The sequence below is a fragment of the Schistocerca serialis genome, chromosome 10, assembly GCF_023864345.2.
Source record: "Schistocerca serialis cubense isolate TAMUIC-IGC-003099 chromosome 10, iqSchSeri2.2, whole genome shotgun sequence".
NCBI lineage: Eukaryota > Metazoa > Arthropoda > Insecta > Orthoptera > Acrididae > Schistocerca > Schistocerca serialis.
Genome location: NC_064647.1, coordinates 235,920,436 through 235,946,591, shown reverse-complemented (window position 1 = coordinate 235,946,591; position 26,156 = coordinate 235,920,436). Strand labels below are relative to the sequence as shown.

At 39.8% G+C, this 26,156-nt stretch overlaps 1 protein-coding gene across 2 annotated transcripts in view; it reads right to left on the bottom strand.

The window, feature by feature from the left end:
* The window catches only part of LOC126424857 (endoribonuclease Dicer-like), a 308,787-nt gene that overhangs the window by 238,469 nt on the left and 44,162 nt on the right, over positions 1-26,156 (bottom strand). For both annotated transcript variants that reach the window (XM_050087670.1, XM_050087671.1), the window contains exon 3: positions 10,924-11,095. In XM_050087670.1, the coding sequence (XP_049943627.1) occupies positions 10,924-11,095 (172 nt within the window). The remainder of the gene's footprint in view (positions 1-10,923; positions 11,096-26,156) is intronic.

Below are 26,156 nucleotides of genomic sequence, written 5' to 3'. Positions count from 1 at the left end.
CTCCCTACACACCAATATCTATCATCCCCTTCAGACTCCAAACCCACTACCACATTCCTTAATCGTTTTACCAACCATTTCCTGACCCACAACTACTTTTCCTTTGAGGAGAAGGTTCACAAACAATACCACGGCATACGCATGGGCACTCACAAGCCATCCTCCTATGCCAACCAGTTTATGGCTTATCTAGAGGAGACCGTCCCAACCTCCAACATCTCCCAAACCCCCAATCTGGTTCAGGCTCATTGGTGATATCATCATGATCTGGATTCAGGGCTTTTGACACCTCATCCTCATTCCCTCACAACCTCAACACCTTTTCTCCCATCCATTTCACCTCATCCTCTTCTACACAAGGCACCACCTTCCTGGACGTCGATCTAGACCTCTCCGATGGGTCCATCTGCACCTTTGTCCACGTTAAACATCCTAACCACCAACATAACCTATATTTTGACAGCTGCCATCCCAAAAAGTCTCTCTCACACAGCCTAGTCATTCATGGATAATGTGTCTGCAATGATAGTGATGAGAACTCCCTTGCCCAGTATGTTGGAGGTACCACAAAGCCATTCACAAACAGGCAATGCCCCCCGAAACATAGTCCAGAAAGAAATATCCCATGCCATATCCCTAAACACCCCAATGTCTCCCACCACCACTACATCTTAACAAAGATCCTTCCCATAGCTCATAGAATGGTGTTCCATCACCTACCCAATCTACTCAACATACTGGTCTATCACTACACTACACTACACCACTCCCACTCCCACTCCCAACCCCTTGCCACAGGCATCATATCCCTGTGGCAGACCACACCGCCTACTCCAGTCCTGTCACAGTCTTTTCCTGCCCCATTAGATGTTGGGCCACCTGTGAAAGCAGCATGTCACACACCAACTCTACTGCAAACACTGCACAGTTTTTTATGTTGGTACGACTACCAACCAGCTCTCCACCAGGATGAATGGACACTGCTAGACTGTTGTCAAGAGCATAGTTGACCTCCCGTCCCCATGCCCTATACCCAATGGTATCCCCTGGCTGTGTCCTGTCACCCCCTCCCAATTCACACCTCCAAATTGCCTTCGGCATATGCCACTTCCCATGAGCTACAATCGTGCCATCCTTCCCTCCTGCATTACTAACTGGCCAACTGGTTGTCTCCCTCTGAACTGCAAGCCAGCCACCCCAGTCCCTTTCCTTACCTCCTGGGAGGCTGTTTGCTGAGTAGGCTCCTCTAAACCAAAAGCCAATACTTGTTACAGTTATTTTACAAGGTAGTTTTCTCATGACTCACACTGTTGAAAATGTAAATGTGGGATGTGCTCCTTTAAATAAGTACCACTTTTAAACACGCTAACTGCAGAGCTGTGATCGGTGATCTGTGCATGTACGCTGAGCTTCTACACCTAGCTTATTCAGAATGCCTCAAGTAATTGAGAATTCCACCAAGAGTAAAAAATGCCTGGATGACACATTTCTTATACACAAAAGACGTGAAAATGTTTGAAATTCATCACGAGATTACTTAATCTTTTGGAGAAAACATCACAAGCACTGCAATAAGAAAATGGAATGGAATGTTTAAAGATGGCTAGTCTCGATAATGGCCCCAATTTGGCAAGGAAGAGTGTCCTCAAGTTTCTTTGCATATGCCGTATCCAGTTGCAGTCACTCATTGATAATTACATCTTACTGAGTAAGAAAACTGCAGGGATGTTGAGTGCTATGTTTCACCCGATGTGCAGCAACAAAGAAGATGAATTTTTAGGCCAAATCATTACTGGCTGCTCATGTCATACCAGAATCTAAAAAACAATATGTGGAACAGGGACACTCAGTATCACGAAACAAAGCAAAGATGACATTCTTTCAAAAGATATAAGGTTATCTGCAAAAATTGTTTTATTTGAGTTGTGTTGATTAAATTCACTCACAAGTTTGTTTCAGTGCAATGGTCATTTTCCAGTGATCCTGTAGAGATGTCATCATTGTTATAGTATGCCAAGATGGCCACCGAGTAAGTGACGCCAGAAACCATTTCCAGAAAGTTAAGTGATTTAGACAGGAATATAATTTAGTTTAACGCCGACAACAAATTAAATACGTGCATTAGTGTATCGTTTAGTCTTGCCATTAAAGGTTTGACTTTTCTTTGCGTATTTTTTCAGAAAACACGAAAAGATCGTAACTTCGCGAAGTCGCGCTTAGACTTAAATTTTGTAAACGTGTTTGTTTCTTGTTTCACGGTAATTTAACCAGTTTCTCGGTAACAAATAAGTAAACTACCGTAAATAGCGTATAACTTCATTGTTGTAATACAGATTTCAGAAAAACAGCATAACTTTATATCAGAAACTTGCCTATATACATTTGTTTATAGGCCTAATTCTCGTAACGTTTTTGGAGAATCAAAGTTAAAGTATCTTGTTTAATTGTCCTTTTTTTTCATTCCATCGAGTGAAATATATAATAAATAGCGTATACCTTCATTTTTTTAATACAGATCTCAGAAAAACAGCGGAATTTTAAATCAGAAACTTGCTTATATACATTTGTGAATAGGCTTAATTCTTGTAACGTCTTTTTTGATTTTCGGTAATTTAATTGATTTATTCTAGCTAAAGTATTATTTTTGCCATGAGTGAGAAGTGCCTGACTTGCCGTAGAATTGTTAGTTCCGGGGTTTGGTGTGATGGATGTAGTAGTTTTTTTCACTGGGGGGACTGCAGTGGCGTGGGTGTTGGGAAAGTGGATCAGGCTCATCAGTGGTTATGTAGGATTTGCAGCAGAGATAGGAAGATAGTGGAACAGGAGGGGAAAATTGCTGCCCTTCAGGCTGAGCTAGATCAGGCTAGGGAAGATCTGGACAGGTTAAGGAGGGAGAAGGGCAAAGAGAGGTGGGAAGTGGCAACAGGTAGCAGAAGGAATAGGCCTAGAACTAAGTCTGACAGTTTTGTGGTGAATGTCAAAAATAAGTTTGACCTGTTGCTTCAGTTAGAAACTGATGAGCCTCAAGCAGAGGTAGGTGTAGACAGGACACAACAAATTTTCAATAGGAAATTGAAAAAGAATGTAGGAAAGTAATCGAAAAGGAAGAAAGTTTTGTTGTTAGGCAGTTCTCATGCCAGAGGTGTAGGCCAACTTCTGCAGGAGGAATTAGGACCAGAATACCAGGTCACAAATTTTTTCAAACCAAGTGCTAGTCTGGATCAGGTGACAGAGGATTTAGGTTCACTCTGTAAAGGATTTACCAGGGAAGACACCGTGGTTATTGTGGGAGGGCCAGGGAACAGCATCGACAGAGATCCTGGGTACAGTATAGAGTGTGACCTGGTAAAGATTGCGTCGGCATCGAGACACACCAATGTTGAATTTGTATCTGTCCTGAGACACCATGACCAGCCTCATTTGAACTCTTCTGTTGGGAGAGTTAATTTGGAGTTGGAACGGCTGCTTGGGTCGGGTGCGGGGGCTCATATTGGTGTGGTTCCTGTTGATTATCTCAGTAGGTGGGACTATACCAGGCACGGCCTACATCTCAACAGAAAAGGGAAGGGGAAACTGGCTGGGCTAATAGCAGGAAATTTAAGGGGGGGAGGCACTGCCATGAATGGTAAAATACCAGTGGTTACAGGTGTTGGAGCAGCACCTTTTTTAGGATAGGTAAGACAGAAAGATGTCAAGTTCTACGAGAGGTCAGGATTGAAACAAATCTTCAGTTTAGGAAAGAAATTAAACAGCACAATTCTAGCACTTTTGATAACCAATCACAGCTATCAATTATAAATTTTCACCAATCACCAGAAATTTTACCTCCACCAAGTTGTATCTCAGTCCTAGGTAATTCCATTGATGAATTAAAGTCACCCAACCAGTTGACATAATCTGCCTCTCTGAACACCATGTGACCACTGGTATAGGAACTAGGCCTAAGCACAATGAGAAACTCAGACAGGAGAGTGCTGCAAATGTTAGAATAAGGAAAGGTTCTCATAAAAGTATAATTAAAAATAATGTAAGTATATTTCATCAAAATATTGGGAGTTTAAAGAATAAAGTAGATGAGCTTCTGGTTTGTTTAGAAGATTTAGAAGCTGAGAATGAAATAGATACACTATGCCTGTCTGAGCATCACATTGTTACTGATATGGATAAGGTAAATGTAAGTGGATATAAGCTCTCTGCACATGTAATGAGAGAAAATATGGAGAAAGGAGGAGTTGCCATATATGTCAAAAGTTATCATTGTGCAAAAAGTATAGAAACAAAGAAGTTTTGTGTAGAGAAACATATAGAAGCATGTGCCTGTGAGCTTAAATTAAATAAAGGCACATTTATAATTGTAACTGTATATAGGTCCCCATCAGGAAATTTTCATCTATTACTGAAAATTTTGGACTCCTTGTTGTGCTATCTGTCAGACAGGGGGAAGAAAATTATTATTTGTGGGGACTTCAATGTAGATTCTCTGAAAGAGGGTAATAGGAAAAATGACCTTGAAGTATTACTCGGTTCTTTCAATTTGACACCCGTTATTGATTTTCCTACTCGGGTGGTAAAGGATAGCAGCTCACTGATAGATAACTTCTTTATAGACCAAGATAAGTTTAACCAGATAAATGCTCAGCCTGTTGAGAATGGTCTTTCTGATCATGGTGCACAGCTAGTTACAATATATGACATAGCTCCATTCAGCAATACTAAACAGTCCTCCAAAGTAGTACGTTCAGTCAACGATTTAACAATTGCAAATTTCAGGGAAAGCCTACAGCAGATAGACTGGGATGAGGTGTACCGTGAACCTGATGCCAATTTAAAATATAATTTATTTCATGACATTTTTGTAAATGCATTTGAAAACTGCTTGCCCAAGAAAATAGTTAAATATACTCGTAAGAAACCTTGTAACAAACCATGGCTTACTAAGGGTATAAAAATATCTTGTAACCGGAAAAGGGAAATGTATCTGACAGCAAGAAAGAGTAGTGACCCAGAAACTATCAAAAATTATAAAAACTACTGTGTTATATTAAGAAAAGTTATTAAAAAAACCAGGAGTATGTGTATCATGTCTGAAATCAGCAACTCTGATAATAAAATTAAAACAATTTGGAATATTATTAAAAGAGAAACAGGTCAACCAAGAGCAGAGGAAGACAGTATCACCATCAAATTGAATGAAAACTTTACGAACAAAAAGTCAGAAGTTGAAAATATTTTTAATAATCATTTTCTAAATGTTGTGGATATAGTAGGATCCAGGTGTTCATTAGAAGATGCTAGGCTGTTAATGGAAGAGGCCATACCTATGCAATTTGATACAATTGAAATCTCACCCACTTCTCCCTCTGAAATTAGGAAAATAATAAACTTGCTCAAAAGCAAAAACTCACATGGAATTGATGGCATTTCCAGCAAAATACTAAAAGCTTGTTCTCAACAGATAAGTAAGATTCTCAGCCACCTGTGTAATAGCTCTCTGCAACAGGGCATTTTCCCTGATAGACTGAAATATGCTATTGTTATACCTTTGCATAAAAAGGGGGATAGATCTGATGTCAACAATTACCGTCCAATCTCCCTTCTAACAGCTTTACCCAAAATTTTTGAGAAAGTAATGTATTCAAGAGTAGCTTCACATATCTGTAAAAATGAAGTACTAACAAAATGTCAGTTTGGTTTCCAGAAAGGTTTTTCAACAGAAAATGCCATATATGCTTTCACCAGTCAAATTTTGAATAATCTGAATAACCGAACACCACCCATTGGGATTTTTTGTGATCCCTCAAAGGCTTTTGATTGTGTAAATCATGAAATTCTGCTAGACAAGCTGAAGTATTGTGGCATGAGTGGGACAGTGCACAAATGGTTTAATTCGTACCTAACTGGAAGAGTGCAGAAAGTTGAAATAAGTAAATCTCGTAACATGCAAAGATCAGCACATTCCTCAAACTGGGGAACTATCAAGAATGGGGTTCCACAAGGGTCAGTCTTGGGTCCTTTGTTGTTATTATTATATATTAATGACTTGCCATTCTATATTCATGAAGAGGCAAAGTTAGTTCTCTTTGCTGATGATACAAGTATAGTAATCACACCTGACAAACAAGAATTAACTGATGAAATTGTCAATACTGTCTTTCAGAAAATTACTAAGTGGTTCCTTGTAAATGGACTCTCACTGAATTTTGATAAGACACAGTACATACAGTTCCGTACAGGGAATGGTATGACGCCATTAATAAATATAGACCTTAATCAGAAGCATATAGCTAAGGTAGAATATTCCAAATTTTTAGGTGTGTCCATTGATGAGAGATTAAATTGGAAGAAACACATTGATGATCTGCTGAAACGTTTGAGTTCAGCTACTTATGCAATAAGGGTCATTGCAAATTTTGGTGATAAACATCTTAGTAAATTAGCTTACTACGCCTATTTTCACTCATTGCTTTCATATGGCGTCATATTTTGGGGGAATTCATCACAGAGGAATAAAGTATTTATTGCACAAAAGCGTGTAATCAGAATAATAGCTGGAGTCCACCCAAGATCATCCTGCAGACATTTATTTAAGGATCTAGGGATATTCACAGTAGCTTCTCAGTATATATACTCTCTTATGAAATTTGTTATTAACAACCAAACCCAATTCAAAAGTAATAGCAGTGTGCATAACTACAATACTAGGAGAAGGGATGATCTTCACTATTCAAGATTAAATCTAACTTTGGCACAGAAAGGGGTGAATTATACTGGCACTAAAGTCTTTGGTCATTTACCAAATAGTATCAAAAGTCTGACAGATAACCAACAAGTATTTAAGAAGAAATTAAAAGAATTTCTGAATGACAACTCCTTCTACTCCATAGAGGAATTTTTAGATATAAATTAAGAAAAAAAAGAAAAAAATATTTAAAAAAAAAAAAAAAAATAAAAATAAAAAATAAAGAAACACAAAAAATAAAGGTGTTATATTAACTTAAGTATGTTGTTAAATTAACCTAATTATGTCATGTATTAGAAAATTCGACTCGTTCCACATCATTACGAAATATCGTATTCATGATCCATGGAACTAGTATTAATCTAATCTAATCTAATGTAATCTCTAATCTATGTATTTTCTATATAATATTACATTATATTATACTAACATCTAGGTGGAATGACATCCACAATGCATCTTGGAGGGAGTTTTCTGTCTGGTAAAATGCATCATTATGAATTTTGTAGTTTCTTTTGTATTGGAAAATATATTACTTTTTGACAGTTAAGAAATGGTGATTGAGTTTCAGAGACTGTAAATTAAATAACGGAAATCACAGATTGCAATATCAACATTATTATGAAAAGGAGAGATTGCTACTCTCCGTAAAGATGACAAATTGAGTTCCAGACAGGCATGACAAAAAGACTGTTACATACAAGTTTCCAGCCAAATCATTCTTCAGAAAAGGAAAAATGCACACAAATTCTCACAAGCACACCTCTCAATGCATTATTCAACTGCTCAATTTGCACAGCTCTTTCTCTTAAATAGATAATCCAATTCTTTAGAAATTTTAATCATTTGTTTGTGTATATGTGTACATCACTAATTCCAATTTGCGTCCCATTCTGATAACTCCTTTGTGGTGTCTTTTTTGTCTCAGAATGTACTCCACTTTTTCACTGTGCTGTGCCAATTTATTTTGGCTCCTCACGCGGCCCTGATACAGTATTGTGGCACGTGGATTTCAATGAGTTGCAGAAAAAAAAAAGAATTATGCAGCCCTTTCACAACCTCCCCCCTCACCTTCCACAGTCATAATTAAAAGCTCCGTGACTACTACTCATTGGCTGATTGCCTAAATATCTCACACAACCATAACGATGATGATGATGATGATGATGATGATGATGATGATGATGACAACGATTTCAAAGCGGTACTCTGCCAGTGCTTGGCTAATTAGACAGCATATTTTTATGGGAAATGGATTCAAAGCTGGTTATCATTATAAATGCCTTAGTACTGGTAAGAATATAATAGAGGGAAACATTCTACGTGGGAAAAAAATATCTAAAACCAAAGAAGCTGTAACTTACCAAACGAAAGCGTTGATATGTTGATAGAGACAATAAAAAACACACACACAAATTTCAAGCTTTCTCAACCCAAGGTTGCTTCATCAGGAAAGAGGGAAGGAGAGGGAAAGACGAAAGGATGTGGGTTTTAAGGGAGAGGGTAAGGAGTCATTCCAATCCCGGGAGTGTAAAGACTTGCATGTGTGTGCATATGTGCGGATGGCTGTGTGTGTGTGTGTGTGTGTGTGTGTGTGTGTCCTTTTTTCCCCCTAAGGTATGTCTTTCCACTCCCGGGATTGGAATGACTCCTTACCCTCTCCCTTAAAACACACATCCTTTCGTCTTTCCCTCTCCTACCCTCTTTCCTGACGAAGCAACCTTGGGTTGCGAAAGCTTGAAATTTGTGTGTGTGTTTTTTATTGTCTCTATCAACATACTAACGCTTTCGTTTGGTAAGTTACAGCTTCCTTGGTTTTAGATATATTAATACTGGTAAGTCTACACACATACTCCACAAGGTACTGTGCGGTGTGTGGTGGAAGGACATCGCACCATTACGGGCCATTTCCTTTCCTGTTCCATTTGGCTCACTACAATGACGGTGTTCGGCTGTTTCCCTCCACGCTCTACACGGGGTCCACAAGTTGAGCTCGAGGGAACAGCCAGACACGTCCCGGGCTACTGGCGCAGCCAGACTGCACAGCAGTCACTTAGCCACGGCGTGAGTAGAAGGCCGGGCAGCCAGATGCCAAAGTAGCAGATTCCAGCACCGGTACTGGCACCGACCCACACACACGTGAGCCACGCGGCACCGTCAACGTTATCAGCGGAAGGCCTGCCGTGTACCTGTGATGCAGTAAAGTCGGTGACACACTCGCCGGTATTTCTCTGCATGCTTCGGCACGAGTTACCCCTCTCTCCCTAACCGTATCTCCCTGACATTCTAACAGATTTCAATCCCTGAGCTGAGGGGATTGTAACAGCCGGATCATTTACCGTATTTACCCGAATCTGAGCTACACTGGAATCTAAGCCGCACCTGAAAAAAGAGACTCAAAATCAAGGAAAAGAAATTTTCCTGAATCTAAGCCGCACCTGAAATTTGAGACTTGAAATTCAAGGGGAGAGAAAAGTTTTAGGCCGCACCTCCAAATCGAAACGAAGTTGGTCCATTGTAATGTGAGACACAATTTAGGTCGAATGAATGACGATAAAGCCACACTAGTTTGGTTCGAGTCGTAAGCTTAACAGTTAAGTTTTAACAAGCAGCCATTGCTATGTGTCAGGCGCTCCAACCGTATTTACACGGGTACCCTTCCTTTGTCACGTGCTTCGTCTGGTTTGAATCAATTGCTTATTTTTCTTTAATCTGATAAGTGCCGTTCTCTTTGTTATAGGTGTTTACGTCACTCTAAGCTGAAAATGCATTACTGTACTGTGTCATGCATTGTTTGTCGCATTCTGATAATGAGTGTTTACGACCTGTCGCCGCTCGCAGCATGGCTCGCTTGTGTGTGCGCTACTGCCGCTAAAAAAAAAGAGGAATCGTCTCATTAGAGAAACAATGGCAAGAGACTGCTATTTGTTGTTACTTACACTGCTGCTTTCTTTGATAACGATCAACAAGAACCAAATAATAGACTGCTTATGATAGAAGATGTTCTGAATGAGAGTTTAGCGAAAATTTTTCTCCATTTGAAAATCTTTGCAGACACCTCTTTAGTACATTACATTCTGCACAGAAATTAGAGTCATCATAGATTTAAAAATCTAGTCAATTGCCGTGCTTCATTTCTGACTGTATCACTATTAGGTATAAGAATAATACGAATATAAACATGACACGATATGCATATTCTTCCGTGTTTGCTGTTGTCTCACTCTAGTTTTGTAGTTTATTAGGCAGACAGGATTTAAATGAGATAGCAGCAAACACGAAAAGAATACATGGCAAAACGTTCATATTCGTATTATTCTTATGGTGAAGAGAACACTGCATGTGGTTCACAATTCATAAAAGTTCCTGTTAGCAACCATCTCTTCTCACAGATAGGAAAAAATTCAGAACGTAGAGTTGTCAGTCGGATTTTCATAGTACATTTAAATACTGCTACATTTGAAGATGAACAATACGGAATTTGTATTTACTTCGTTGGATAATGTATGAAAATGCAGTGGTCGAAACTCGGGGCAGAGAAAAAAAGCTCGTCTTCCAGCTTTTTTTTTTTTTAATTTATTTACTGATGCAGGGGTTTTGGCGCCAGTATTTATCTTTGTGCCTGCAAAGCATGCGTGTGCAGCACTACATATATTCGATGGCAGAAGTTAGTTGTGGCGGCACCTACCACCATTTTTCACAACTTCCGCTTACTTTGCACTTGATTCTAAGCCTCAGGCGGTTTTTTGGATTACAAAAACCGGAAAAAAGTGCGGCTTAGATTCGAGTAAATACAGTATGTATACAGAAAATAGCTGCGGTCCTGTCTCACTTCCCTAAGGCACTGCTGACAATATCCTCGTCTCTGACAAACACTCGCCGTTGAGGGTAACGTATTGGGTTCTGTTATTTGAGGAGTTCTGAGCCACTCACATATCTGGCAAGCTTTTCCGTAAGCTGAGACCTTTGCTAACAGTTGGCACTGGGTCAAATGCTTTATGAAAATCTAGACACTAAATTGAAGAGCAGATTAAAGTATAAAGTTTCATTTAATAACAAAATTTGTTTAAAAAATGCAGTTGTGATTGTTTAGCATAAAAATGGTACATACATAAATCATTTGAAACCAAAATTCATACATATTTTTACAGAAATAGATATTAAAATGTAATATGAGGGCATACCTCATGAGTTGCAAATTCCTTCTGCCACCTGTCCGGTTTCCAGAAATCAACATTTTGAAGACCAGTATAGATTCCTACAGACAGATCCGTGTGACGTCGTATATACTCTGCCTGTTGTCCCACCAAGGCCACAGTATTGGCAGCAAATACAGCAACTTTCCTGTCTGGGTCACTGTACAAAGAAAACGTAGTCACTGTTAGCCACATCTTCAAATAACTGATGTAGGGGAAAAAAGTTTATTCGTGATCTTCATTGTTTTATAGAATTACACTGCTGTCATTAAACAGTTTTTTAAATCTATATCTACATTCATATTACATAATCCAACGTACAGTTCGTAGACCATTGCTAGTCATTCACTTCCCTACTATCTTCACAAACTGAGCAAAGTCCGCAAAGTTTAGAAAGATAGACGCATCTGATAATGATCTAACAGACTGAAACCAGTTGTAAAAAAAAAAGGGAAAATTCTGTGATTAAAGACTGTTTTTAATTCCACAAGTTCTGAAAAGGGATTACCAGTACACCTTTCTGTGAGCTGTAATCCCTAAATAAGTTGACATGTCACAATTAGCAGTCACCAAATAAATGTTAATGGAACTTCTTTATTTTCATAACTATTTCAGGTGTGGCCCATCATCAGATGACCTGCTACATTAATAACACATTTTTACATATCAAATGTGAACACATGCAGCAACTTATTTATACAGGCACAATGAATTGAAACCAAAATACATACATATTTTTTACAGAAATAGATATCACAATGCACTTCGAGTACATCAAGTGACAAAGAAGTCTTTCGACTTCAAGAAGTCACTATATCGATAAAAGGGCAAAAATGGTGATTTGGCATATATCAAACAATGGAAACTCCGGGTAGGAGTATCAACAATGTAGGAAAAGACAGAAACCTACATACTGCAAAGAATACACGTCCAGTTGCAGACAGCCACAATTAAAAAGATACTCAATATACACTTTCAGCCACAGCCTCCATCAGTAAAACACACACACACACACACACACACACACACACACACACACACACACACACACACACACACTCTTCACGCACAAACGACCGCCAACTGCGACATCTTGGGCTGGAATAAAACATCACGTGGGATGCAAGCAGTAATCTGGAAAGGATGGGGAAGGAGAAGGGGAAGGGATAGTAGTGTATGGATGGGGAGAGAGACAAACACTGACTGGTAGTGTGTGCAGTGACCAGACTGCCAAAAGGCACAGCGTCAGGAGGTTGGGGGGCAAGGAGGTGGGAAAAGAAAGGAGCAGAAAAGGAGAGGAGTGGGGAAAGATGGGGAGATGCATTGGCAGAGATCTGCAAATAAACAGAGTGAGAGATGAGAATGGGGAGGGGATGATAGGGCAGAAGGGGTGGAAACTGCCCAGTATTTTACAATAGGTTGAGGCCGGGATAATTACAAGAGCGAAGAATTTGTTGTAAGAGTAATTTCCATCAGACCTAGTCTGCAATCAGATCTCCCGTGCCATTTCCCCTCACACTCCCAATGCCTCCACCACCCCCAAGAACCAGCCATAAAGGAGTGTCTCCTTCATCACCCAGTACCACTCTGAACTGAAACAACTGAACCACATCCTTTGCCAGGTCTTCAATAACCTATCATCATGCCCTAAAGTGAGCAACATACTATCTGAGACATTTCCCACCTCTCCTTTGTGGTCTTCCATTGCCCACACATCCTCCACAACATCTTAGTCCACCTGTATGCTACTCCCGATCCCAACCCCTTGCCACAAGGATCATTTCTCTGTGAAAGACCCAGGTGCACAACCTGTCCAATCCACCCACCCAGCACTTCTTATTCCAGTCCCATCACAGGTTTATCCTGCCCCATCAGGTCCAGGCCACCTGCGAAAGCAGCCGTATCATTTACCAGCTCTGCTACAATCACTGCACAGGCTTTTTATACAGTATGACTGCCAACCAGCTGTACATCAGGATGAACAGCCACAGACAGACTTTGGTCAAGAGCATAGCAGACCACATTGTGGCATATCATGCAGCTGAACATAACACACTTGATTTCAATGACTGCTTCAACACCCGAGCCATCTGGATACTTCCCTCCACCACCAGGTTTTCTGAACTGCAAAGATGGCAGTTATCCTTACAACACATTACTCACCCTCATAAATATCCCGGCCTCAACCTACGGTAAAATATTGTCCCCACAACCTCCACCAAATGGTTTCCAACTCCTCTGTTCTGTCATCTCCTCTCCATTCTCATCTCCAACCCCGTTTATTTGCAGCCCTCTGCCAATGCATCTGCCCGTCTTTCCCCAATCCAATCATTTTTGCTCCCTTTCCCTCCCCCACCTTTCTGCCCCATAACCTCATGACTCTGTGCCTGTTGGCAGTCTGGTCACAGCACACTCCACCAGATGGCATTCGTCTCCTTCCCACCCATACACTACTATCCCTTCCCCTTCCCTACCCTCTCCAGATTGCTGCTTGCATCAAACGGGATGTTGCATTCCGGCCCAAGATGTTGGAGGTGGCGGTTGCGCGCGTGCTTTTTTTACTGGTGAAGGCTGTAGCTGAAAGCTTTATGTCAGTGTCTTAATTGTGCCTATCTATGACTTGACATGTCTTCTTTATGGTAAGTAGAAATCTTTCTCTGCCTACACTGTTGATTTGACATATAGAAAACTAGCAGACAAATGAATGTAGAGGTTCTCAACACCACATAAGTAGACTCGCCTACGTTAAATGGTGTACGAGTGGTGGCACTGCAGACCCGATATTAGCCATTATTTTTTTAATAAAATTTATTTTACAATAAGAATGGATAATTAAACAAATTTAAAGTTGTGTGTACTTCATGGCAACATAAAGGACAAAGTAAAACATAATTAATACAAATGGTAAAACATAAAAGTTTAAGTAAAAAGATAAAACCTATGCATAAAATCTGAGGCAATGGCCTCGGTGCAGTGGATACACTGGTTCCCGTCAGATCATCGATGTTAAGCGTTGTCGGGCATGGCCGGCACTTGAATGGATGATGATCCAAGCCGCCATGTGCTGTTGCCATTTTTCGGGGTGCACTCAGCCTCGTGATACCAATTGAGGAGCTACTCGACCGAATAGTAGAGCCTCCGGTCAAAGAAAACCATCGTAACGACCGGGAGAGCAGTGTGCTGACCACACACCCCTCCTATCCGCATACTCAGCTGAGGATGACATGGCGGTCATATGGTCCTGATGGGAAACTTGTGGCCTGAAGATGGAGTGCTATAAAATCTGAGCCACGGTGGCTCTCACACAATTCATATGATCTTTGACTCGCATGGTGCCGTTGGGGCACAGCACCCTCCGGTGTGATGGCTCCGAACGTGGTTGCTGGTTTTGGTGGCCAGTATGAGCTGAGGAACATAACTGTGATGAATTTCTTGTGGGGTGTCTTCGCCATGGTGTTAGGTGCTGGTGGGCCACCCAATATTGGGGGTCATGTTATCCCAATTGATTACCGATGTGGCTTTTGCTGCGATTTATCAAAAGGGCGCCACACTGTCAGGGCAGTGTTCACAGTCAATTTCGTCTTCCTTCTGTTTGTTGGGTATAGATGTCCGAGTCTCCATGGTATTCAAAGGGCAATGTGACTGCACGATATGGTAGACATTTTAAACCAATTCATTGGCCACTACGTCGTCATAATTTCTTTTGTGTGTTAATCTTATGTATCCACGGTGCTCGTGAACCTTTAGCCAGTGAATAAAGTGCTGTGTTCCGGAAGAAAGCTTATTTTGAATGTTGGCAGTGTGCATTAGTATCTGCATTACCTCTTCTTGTCCACCTCCTCTAAATTCTTCTGATTTTTAAAGTAAATGACTGGTCATGTAATTTTCAATTGGAGGTACAGTGAAACGTTTAATATTACCTGTTACCATGGATGATTAATTGTTCATGTCAGAACGGGTGAGTGTTTTGCTGTTTTATTGATCTATTTATAATTTGGTTTCTTTGAAGCTAATGTTAAAGGCCCATGCAGTCCAAAAAATTATGTAGTGCATCTGTTCTACTTAAGTGGCTCAGGTAAATTTTAGTCTGTTCCAGGATGCAACTGTTTGCTCCAAACCACTATGGACTAATGTGTGTACTGGTGAGCTTTGAATGTCATGCTAGTGTCCTTGAGTCTGTTTTAATGGTTTACTAGAAAAGAAAAGTTTTCTAGTATTACTACCTTATTACTGAAATTATTTTTTTTTAATATTTGTAGCTTGTTTCTTAAATCTTTTGGTTCATTTGTTGAAAAGTAGTTGAGTTCTCACGGTTTTTGGTAAGAGCTCAGATTAATTAATTCTACCTTAAGAGCTACTTATTTGATGCACAGCTGTGTGATGGAATTCTGTCTAATTAAAATTATTTGTGCTACAGGGAATTGTTGTTAATTATCTCTTGTACTGCATTGTTGGTACGTGTTACCTACGATCGGGTCTTATTTACTCTTGCCCCATTGGCTTGCTTAGTCAGCAGTTTACGTCATTCGAAGTGCATACACTCGGCACCTCTTACTGCTGCCTGTCTTTCACGCTGTTTCCTCTAACCGTGGTTGCAGAGCTTAATGTTCCTGTTCAAGTTAATTTTACACTTAGGATAATTCTGAATCCATATTCATTAGCTTGCTGCCTTCACCTTAAGCAAATTTTGAACTGTTGGGACCCAAATATATACCTTAATCTGTTGTAACACAATTATTATGTTTTATTGGAAAACGTGTTAAATCTTCAACTGGTATGTTTTTCTGGGTTTAAAATTATCTTGGCTAGATATTAATTTCAAATTGTTTTTCATTGTTTTAAGAATGGTTTTAGGGTTTTTAATCAGTCAAGTTTAGATTAATAGGCATTCTGGTACTACTATTTGCTTTATGTAGCTTGTTTCATCTGAAACTATGCATATGTCACAAATAAAATGGAAGGTAGTCCAGATGTACTAGGAAAAATGTAAAAGAGAAATTAAGCTAGCAGCCCATCAAAAATGCTAAAACACTATTGTATATTATTTGTTACTTGTTCACTGATTACTTTATCTGGGTTAGTACGAAAATGAGAATGGTCTTATAATATGTCCAAATGCCTGCCTTTTGGTCCCAAATGCAGAATTTTTAAACTACTCTCAACAAGACAAAATTGGTGGCCATTTTCTCTCAAATGACAGCCCACAACTTGCATAACTGTGCTACCTGAATCTTGTTTTAAAATCCCTTCCTGTCTGGCCTATATTAATACTCCCACACGGCCCATGACCTGTCAGCTTTTTACGATCATAATAAGAATCATTATAAATGGTCATACACCTTAGCTACAACTTTCAATACTACTTACATCATCCTACTTTTGACCTTATTGTTTGCAGGCAAGAATGATGGACAGGCAGTTCACACGTCTGGCGAATAATAATACAAATATGATATAGAGGCTATTCCCGCAACCACTGAGGCAACAGGATGCAACCAACTGAACACTGTGGCACATGTTGTAACAAATGATGTCTGTCATCTGGGCTCCAAGGTCATACTTGGATCCATCCAGCAACTGGCAGAAGAGTTTGAGAATATCAGCCTTGCTTATTTAGTTCCAACAAAATTCACAATTTGCAGTGCCGTCCCCAAACTACCCTTGGCTCCCTGGTTCTAAGTTGAGTTGAAGGTGTAAACTAGAGACTGCAGAGTCTTTGTGACAAGCTAGATTGTGACTTCCTAGACTTGTATCATAGAATTGGGAACTGTAGGGTCCCCTTAAATGGGCCAAGTGTGCACTAAATATCAGAGGCTGCTTCTTAGGTAGCTGACTGTGTGTGCAGTGCATACAAGGGCGTATCAGATTAAGTGACACAGTATCTGGTCCAGATAACGATAGCTGTAGGAGACGCAGAAGTAACACTGTAACATCCTAAGAAATGCCCCTCACACGCGAGTCCTAGTGGATAATTGCTGAAGTACAGGGTGTTTCAAAAAGAATATACTTATTACAAAGTATTATTCTGTCCAAACTATCGATTGCTGCACCTCGGCTCGGCTACTGGAGAAACAAATACATAGTCTAGTTTATATTAAGAGCCACTAGATGTCAGTTGTCTTCTGTTTTGCTTGGTAACCATCATATGTTTAAAATGGCTACTCCACAGCAGAAAACATTTTGTGTTCTCGGGTTAGCGAAGTGCAATTCTGTGATTACAGTGCAAAGACGTTTCAGGTTGAGGTACTAAATTGATCCTCTGAATGGATGGAACATGTGCAGATGGTATCGACAGTCTGTATATACAGGATGTGTACGTAAAGGAAAGAGTCCTGGCTGCCCTAGTGTTTCTGTAGAAAATGTTGCACAAATTCAAACTGCTTTCCAACACAGTCCTTCAAAATCAATTTGTAATGCCAGTCGGAAGTTACAACTGCCTAGAACAACAATTTGGCATGTTTTGAGACGCCAGTTGGTTACACAGCCGTACAAGTTACAGCTGTTACAAGCTCTGCATCCTGATGACAAACACAAAGGTGTGGCATTTCGGAAAGAGATTCTTGATGCTATTGACAATGACAACACTTTCGCACAATGCATCGTGTTCAGTGAAGAAGTGACTTTCCATGTCAGTGGTCAGGTAAACAAACACAATTGTTCGAATTTGGGGCCTACAGAACCCATATGCAGCCACTGAACATGTACGAGATTCACCAAAAGTCAATGCGTTTTGTGCAATATCCACATCATATGTTTACGGCCCATTCTTCTTTGATGGAAACACGGTTAACGGTCAGCAGTATCTCGCTATGTCACAAAACTGGTTGTTTCCGAGGCTGCACAAACACAACTTCATTTTTCAACAACACGGGACACCCCCTCACTAGAGTCACCATGTGCATGAATATCTGAATGAAACTCTACCGAACTGTTCAATTGGTCATCAAGGAACTGATGACTTAACATGTCTCAGATGGGCTCCACGGTCACCGGATTTCACACCCTCCGACTTCTTCCTGTAGGGTTTCATTAAAGAATGTTAATGTACCACCACCCCACAGAACCTGGAAGAGTTTAAGAACCGGATCCGTACTGCTATAACATCAGTGTCAAAGGACATGTTTGCCTGAGTATGGGAGGAATTTGAGTATTGATGTCATAATGTTCGTGCCACTGACAGAAGACATATTGAACATCTGTAAACTGAACTTGAGAGGTTCGTAAATATGGGTGTAAGGTTTATTATATCTAAAAACAAAGATGATGTGACTTACCAAATGAAAGTGCTGGCAGGTCGACAGACACACAAACAAACACAAACATACACACAAAATTCAAGCTTTCGCAACAAACTGTTGCCTCATCAGGAAAGAGGGAAGGAGAGGGAAAGACGAAAGGATGTGGGTTTTAAGGGAGAGGGCAAGGAGTCATTCCAATCCTGGGAGCGGAAAGACTTACCTTCGGGTGAAAAAAGGACGGGTATACACTCGCACACACACACATATCCATCCACACATATACAGACACAAGCATATTTGGGTGTAAGGTTTGATATTCATATGTCTTAAAGTTCAATAAATATATGCATTCGAAACACACATATTCTTATTGAAACACCCTGTATTCACAACAAAGTGCCAGAGTTTGAAGCAGTCCTAAAAATCACATAATACTAGGAAAGCTGGTTAAACCCCAAAACTGCCAGAAATGAGCGTATATCGAAAGGCTAGCCTAATGGGAAATGAAAGTGGTGTATTTGTCACAGCAGACAGGAGACTCAAATACACTGAGATAGAAACTGAAGCTGCATATGAGACTGTTTGCACAAAATTGTACTGGATCTTCTATTTGCCACCATTCCAACTTTGGAGAAAACAGTTGGATACTATGCAGGTTCCATAATCATACTGTAATCAATGAAGGAGGTTTTAATCATCCAGAATCAATTGGGATAGTTACAGTTTTTTTGGTGTAGGTGGGACAAGATATCCTGTGAGACTTTACTAAATGACTTCTCTGAAAACTATCTAGAACAGATGGTTTGGAACCCCACTCATTATGAAAATAGGTTATATCTAAACTAAAAAAAATATACCTGACTTCTTTGAGGATTTCTACGTTAAAACTGGTGTCAGTGACCATAAGGAAGGTTTTAGCAACAATGATTACCATGGTACAACCAAAATGAAATATGAATCTTCCTGGCAGATTAAAACTGTGTGCCGGACCAAGACTCGAACTCGGGACATTTTCCATGGCAAAGCCATGTCTCCAGAATATCCTTCCTTACAGGAGCGCTAGTTCTGCAAGTTTTGCTGGAGTGTTTTTACAACCAAAATAATTAGAAAGATTCATATATTCAGCAAACTAGATAAAGGATCATAAAGTGTCACATCTCAGAGAGGAACGTGAAACTTTTAGTTCAGGATGGAAGCATGTACAGAAACTATTGCTCGATTTTCAAAGATTGATTGACCATGCTCTGGTTAGATATGTACCTAGTAGAACAGTTCATGATGAGAGAGACCATTCATGGTATACAGACACTCTAAAGAAACTTCTTAAGAAACAGAGATGACTGCATAATAGGTGTGAAACAAAGAAAAGAGCTATAGATAGAGAGATATTGAATGAATCATTTTTGGCCATCAAAGGGGCAATGCATGAAGTCTTCAAATGACTACCGTAGCAGATTGTTACCGAAAGGTCTTGTCACAAAACTGGAAGAAATTCTGGTCATATGTGAAGGCTGTTGGTTGCAGCAAAGTTAAGCGTCCAGTCTCTAGCGAATGAGACAGAAACTGAAACTGAGGGTCGCAAAGCAAGAGCAGAAATGCTTAACTTCTTTTTCAAATGTTCCTTTACACAGGAAAACTCAGGGGTAACTCCCCATTGAATTCTGGTACCACTGTAAAGAAGAGTGAAATAGACATTAGTCTCAGTGACGTAGAGAAACTGAGCAAAGCTTCAAGGCCTAATGGAATCCATATCAGATCCTATACCATATTTTTAACCATATCATGTTGAAGATTCCTTGTGAAAAAAAAAGTAGAAAAAAGAAACTGACCAGAGAATGTAAGAAAGGACAGGTCATACCTATCTACAAAAAGGGCAGCAAATATGATCCATAAAATTACCATTAAATATCCCTGACATCCATTTATCGTAGAATCTTAGAACGTATTCTAAGCTCAAATGTAATAATGTATTTCCAATGCAACCATTATGTGTCTCGAAAACATCAATCACGTGAAACTGAACTCGCACTTTTCTCACACGAATCCGGAAAGGCATGGACTGAGATATTCAGATACATGCAGTGTTCCTTGACTTCTAAAAGGCATTTTACCCTAACACAAACACATTTTTATCAAAAGAAAAAACATTTGTGGCTGGATTGAAGATTTCTTGGTGGTGAGAACACAGAATGTTATCTTGGTTGGAGACTCATTGACAAATGTAGTAACTTCATGTGTGCCGCAGAGATATGTTGCTGTTCAGGTTGTGTATTAATGATGTTACAGACAATATTAATAATTATCCAGGCTGTTAACAGATGATGCAGTTTTATATAATGAAGAACTGTCAGACAAAAACTGCACAAACATTCAGTCAGATCTTGATATGATTTCAATGGTGTGCAAAGATTGGCAATTCACTTTAAATGTTAAAAAATGTAAAAATTTGCACTTTAAAAACCTACAACAATATAGTATCTTACAATCACAACATCAATAAGTCCCAGAATCAGCCAACTTGTATAAATACCTGGGTGTAACAATTCATAAATACATGAAATAGAATGATCAAATACTGTCAGTTGTCGGTAAAGCAAGTGGCAGACTGCGGTTCATTTCACTGGTAGAATAGGGGGGAAATGCAGGCTGTCTACAAAGGAGACTGCATACAAAACACTTGAGCCACACTCCCTATTATATGGCTCAAAAGTGTGCGGGAAGTATACCAAACAGGACTAACAGGTGATACTGAACAGATACCAAGAACGGCAACACAAATTGTCACATGAAGATGCTTATAGAACCAAAATGGATCATGCCTGAAGCTAGATGCAAACTATGACAGAAAACATACTCAGGAAGTTTCTAGAACAAATTTTAAATGATGAAACTTGGAATGTATTACAATCCCTTACGTATCACTCCCACGGGGATCACGAAGACAAGATCAGACTAATTACAGCACACACAGAAGTGTTACAGCAATCATTATTCCTGCATTCCACAAGTGAATGGGATGGGTAAAAGCCCTAATAATTGGTAAAATGAAATGTACACTCTGATATGCACTTCACGGTGGTTTTCAGAGTGTTATGCAGACGTAGTAGAATCGTTCTGCCAGTTCTCACAAATGCTCTTTCCCTAAACTTCCTCAACAGTGTGGGGAATTATTGTCTGGCAGTAAGGTGCATTCAAAAAGTAATAGGAATATCATAGTTCCTGTGTGTTGTATTAGCCTGATTTATGGAGTTTTGTTGCTGATGATGTGAAGGTAAACATGACTGAAAAACTTCTATACAATGTTGGATAAATAGTCTGTTGTCAGCTGTCAAAGAAGATACATGTGTTTTGTTCGCACTGGTCATTATTTGTTTTGTATAAAGATGGACTGGAGATTTTGTATTAAATTTTGCTATAAAAATTACAAAGTGTGGCAAAGTTCTAGTTAAATGTTGTGTCTTTTTGAGTAAAATGAGGATTTATTTTGTGGTGTAAGCATTCAAAGAAGGATGTGAAGGTGATAAAGATAATGAATTCTGTGGATCCCTCAGCTCGTTATCAACTGATTGTGGTAAAAGTGAAAGAAATGAACAATTGTCAAATCATAATCAAAGAAGTTGCTGATGATGATGTTGGCATATCAACTGACAAACACCATGAAATATTCTCGGATGTTTTCAATACAAAACACATGACACCACTAAGGGGTCATTCTATGAGTTCAATAATAATGTAGGACAACTGAAATGTGTCTTAAGAGATGATGAAAAATGAATGTACAAATAAGGTGTCAACAAAAAGACTATCACAAAATAAGCTTTCGGCCAACAAGGCCTTTGTCAAAAATAGACGACAGACACACACACGCACACTCCCGCAAACACAAGTCACGCACGGATAGCAGGGTAGGGAAAGGGGTGGTGAAGTACTGCTGAGGAGCATGCAGGGATGAGCTAGAGAGAGGGTACACGGGAGCTAGCGTATTTACTCGAATCTAAGCCGCACCTGAAAAATAAGACTCGAAATACAGGAAAAAAAAATTTCCAGAATCTAAGCCGCACCTGAAATTTGAGACTCGAAATTCAAGGGGAGAGAGAAGTTTTAGGCCGCACCTCCAAATCGAAACGAAGTTGGCCCATTGTAATATGAGACACAATTTAGAACGAATGAAAGACGATACAGCTACAGTAGTTTGGTTCGAGTCGTAAGCTTAGCAGTTGAGCTTTACCAGGTAGCCATTGCTATGCGTCAGGCGCTCCGTCCGTATTTATACGGGTACCCTTCCTTTTTCACGTGCTTCGTCTGGTTTGAATCATTTGCATATTTTGCTTTGATCTGATACGTGCCGTTTTCTTTGTTATAGGTGTTTACGTCACTCTAAGCTAAAATGCATTACTGTACTGTGTCATGCATTGTTTGTCGCATTCTGATAGTGCGTGTTTACAGCCTGTCACTGCTCGCGGCATGGCTGGCTACCGCCGCCTACAATTTAAAAAAAAAAAAGGAGGAGGAATCGTCTCATTGGCAAAACAATGGCAGGAGACTGCTATTTGTGCTTACTTACACTGCTGTTTTCTTTGATAATGATCAACAAGAACCAAATAATAGACTGCGTATGATAGAACATGTTCTGAACGAGAGTTAGGCGAAAATTTTTCTCCGTTTGAAAATCTTTGCGGCCGCTTCTTTGGTACATCAAATTCTGCACAGAAATTAGTCATCTTAGATTTAAAAATCTAGTCTGTTGCCATGCTTCATTTCTGACTGTATCACTATTAGGCATAAGAATAATACGAATATAAACATGACACGATACGTTTATTCTTCCGCGTTTGCTGTTGTCTCACTCTAGTTTCGTAGTTTATTAGGCAGACAGGATTTAAATGAGATAGCAGCGAACACGAAAGAATACATGGCAAAATGTTTATATTCATATTATTCTTGTGGTGAAGAGAATGCTGCATGCGATTCACATTTCATCAGGTTCCTATTAGCAACCATCTCTTCTCACAGGTAGGAAAAAATTCAGACCGTAGAGTTGGCCATATTGACAAACATCTCTAACAGTCTTGCCAGTCGAATTTTCGTAGTACATTGAAATTCTGCTACATTGGAAGATGAACAATACGGAATTTGTATTTACTTCGTTGGATAATGTATGAAAATGCAGTGGTCAAAATTCGGGGCGAAGAAAAAAAAAAAGCTCGTCTTCCACCTTTATTTTTTTTAAAATTTATTTACTGACACAGAGGTTTTGGCGCCAGTATTTATCTTTGTGCCTACAAAGCATGCCTGTGTAGCGCTACATATATTCGACGGCTGAAGTTACTTGTGGTGGCACCTACCAACATTTTTCAGAACTTCCGCTTGCTTTGCACTCGATTCTAAGCCGCAGGTGGTTTTTTGGATTACAAGAACCGGAAAAAAAGTGCGGCTTAGATTCGAGTAAATACGGTAAGTGCAGTCAGGAGGTTAGACAAAGGGCAGGGGAGAGGTAGGTGGCGGAGGTAGCGGAAAAGGAGAGAAGTAAAAAGACTGGGTGCAATGGGTGAAAGAGGGCTGTGTAGTGCTGGAATGGGAATAGGGAAGGGGCTGGATGGATGAGGACAATGACTAACGAACATTGAGACATTAACGTAATATATATTGCAGGGACAGTTCCCACCTGTGTAATTCAGAAAAGCTGGTGTTGGTGGGAAGGATCCATACGGTACAGGCTGTGAAGCAGTCATTCAAATGAAGGATGTCGTGTTGGGCAGTGTGCTCAGCAACAGGTTGGTCCAGTTGATTCTTGGCTACAGTTTGTCGGTGGCCATTCATGCGAACAGAAAGCTTGTTGGTTCTCACACCCACATAGAATGCAGCACAGTAGTTGCAGGTTAGCTTGTAGATCACATGATGGTTTCACAGGTAGCCCTGACTTTGAGGGGCTAGGTGATGTTTGTGACCACAATGGAGTAGTTGGTGGTGGTGGTGGTAGTGGGAGGATGTATGGGACAGGTCTTGCATTTAGGTTTATTACATGGGTATGAGCCATGAAGTACGGGATTGGGAGCAGGGGGTTGTGTAGGGATGGATGAGTATGTTGTGTAGGTTCGGTGGACAGTGGAATACCACTTTGGGGGGCGTGGAAAGGATAGTGGCAGGACATTTCTCATTCCAGGGCACAACGCGAGGTAGTCAAAACCCTGGCAGAGAATGTAATCCAGTTGCTCCAATCCTGGGTGGTACTGAGTTACGAGGGGAATGCTCCTCTGTGGCTGGACAGTGAGACTTTGGGTGACTGGAAAGATAAGGCATGGAAGATTTTTTTTTTTTTTTTTACAAGTTTGGGAGGATAATTACAGTGATTTTAACAGCTTAGTGCAGAACGAGTTCTTATCCCAAGGTCAAATGATCAGTAAGTGCTATTACTTACAGATTTAACACCATTTGCATGATGCAATCCAGAAAGATGAAATACAAAAAACCCAGATTTGTGGTGGAACCGTTAAAGGGTTTGCACGATAATATTGCAGCTACTGATACTTTGATGCTCGTTCATGAATTTTTTGTAAAAAACAGCACTGTAGTGATTCCCCAGCCTCCAAATTTGCTGACACTGCCCCCTTTTGATATGTTCCTATCCCAGAAATAAAGAATGTTAAAGAGCAGTTGTATCAAAATCATAGATGGAATTAACAACACATTTCTGAAAGAGTTACAAGTTATCCCAAAGATTGAGTTCTGGGGATTGGGAGGGAAAAAAAGCAAAAAGCTGGCTTAGGGTATAATATCAAATTGGGATTATTTTGAATAATAATTGATGAATCTCCTCAAGTGGTAACATACCGGGTCCCTAGTGCCCACTAGTAGGCATTCCAGCTTTCGTGATGGGCAGTAGGTGGTAAGGGGTTTTAAAAATGTTTTCATTAAATTACTTATCACAATTTAAATTTCTAAAAATACACTATTTGTAGTGCCTGCACATAAATTTAGTTCACTTTATGTACATGAAACTACATGGGGCTAAGTGTGACCGAAAATGGAACAGCCTCTTCCCAGAATAGCTCCCCCACCTCCCACAATATCAGCCAGCTGTAACAAACAAGCAGGTATGATACCTGGCACCACTCTCACCCCAAACCCTTATCTATGATGCGAGAGAGACATATGCAGATGATGACACACAGCACAGGCTCTTTTATTAGCTGTCAAAATGGTCAGTATGCAGATTTGAGAGAGGAACACATGCCACCCCCCCCCCCCCTCCCCCCCCAAAAAAGAGAGGGCTGGGAGGGAGGGAGGGAGAGGGGAAGAGAGAGAGAGAGAGAGAGAGAGAGAGAGAGAGAGAGAGAGAGAGAGAGGAGAAAAGTACTTGCCAACATTCATTTCTATTTGCCTGAGAATCTGAAGATGGGTTTTATAGAATCTGTTATAAATACTGTCACAGAAAATTATCCAATGAGGCAATAAAACCATGTCAATTGCTTGAACATCTTTCAACAAAACATCAAAATGATAAGTGCATGCTCACTCAATATTTTTAGGAAATATAAAATAATTATTCATAATTGTTCAACAACTGTCATTTAAGAAACCAGCAGCAAATGACGGTGGATTAATTACAACTTAATGCATTTCAAAATTAATTGCAAAAAGTGGTAAAAACTATAAATTGCGGAACGTGGAATAATACCCCTCTATGGGTCAATCCATACCAAGTGGTCCAAGAAAAAAATAATTGGTGGGTTGCTTGACCATCTCAGAAAAAAATTATATTTGCTGGGTGGATTCCCCAATGTTTAGTAGTCACAAAAATATTTTTTTAAAAAAATTATTGTTTATTATTTTGAAATGGTGGCCATATTTGTTCCAGGTCGCATGCAATTTTTCGTATTTGCAATCATCTACATTTTTTACAATTATTCAGTAGTGGATTGCCCTAAGCCTTTCAGATAAAATACATTTAGTTCAACACACTCTGGGTTACCAATTAACATC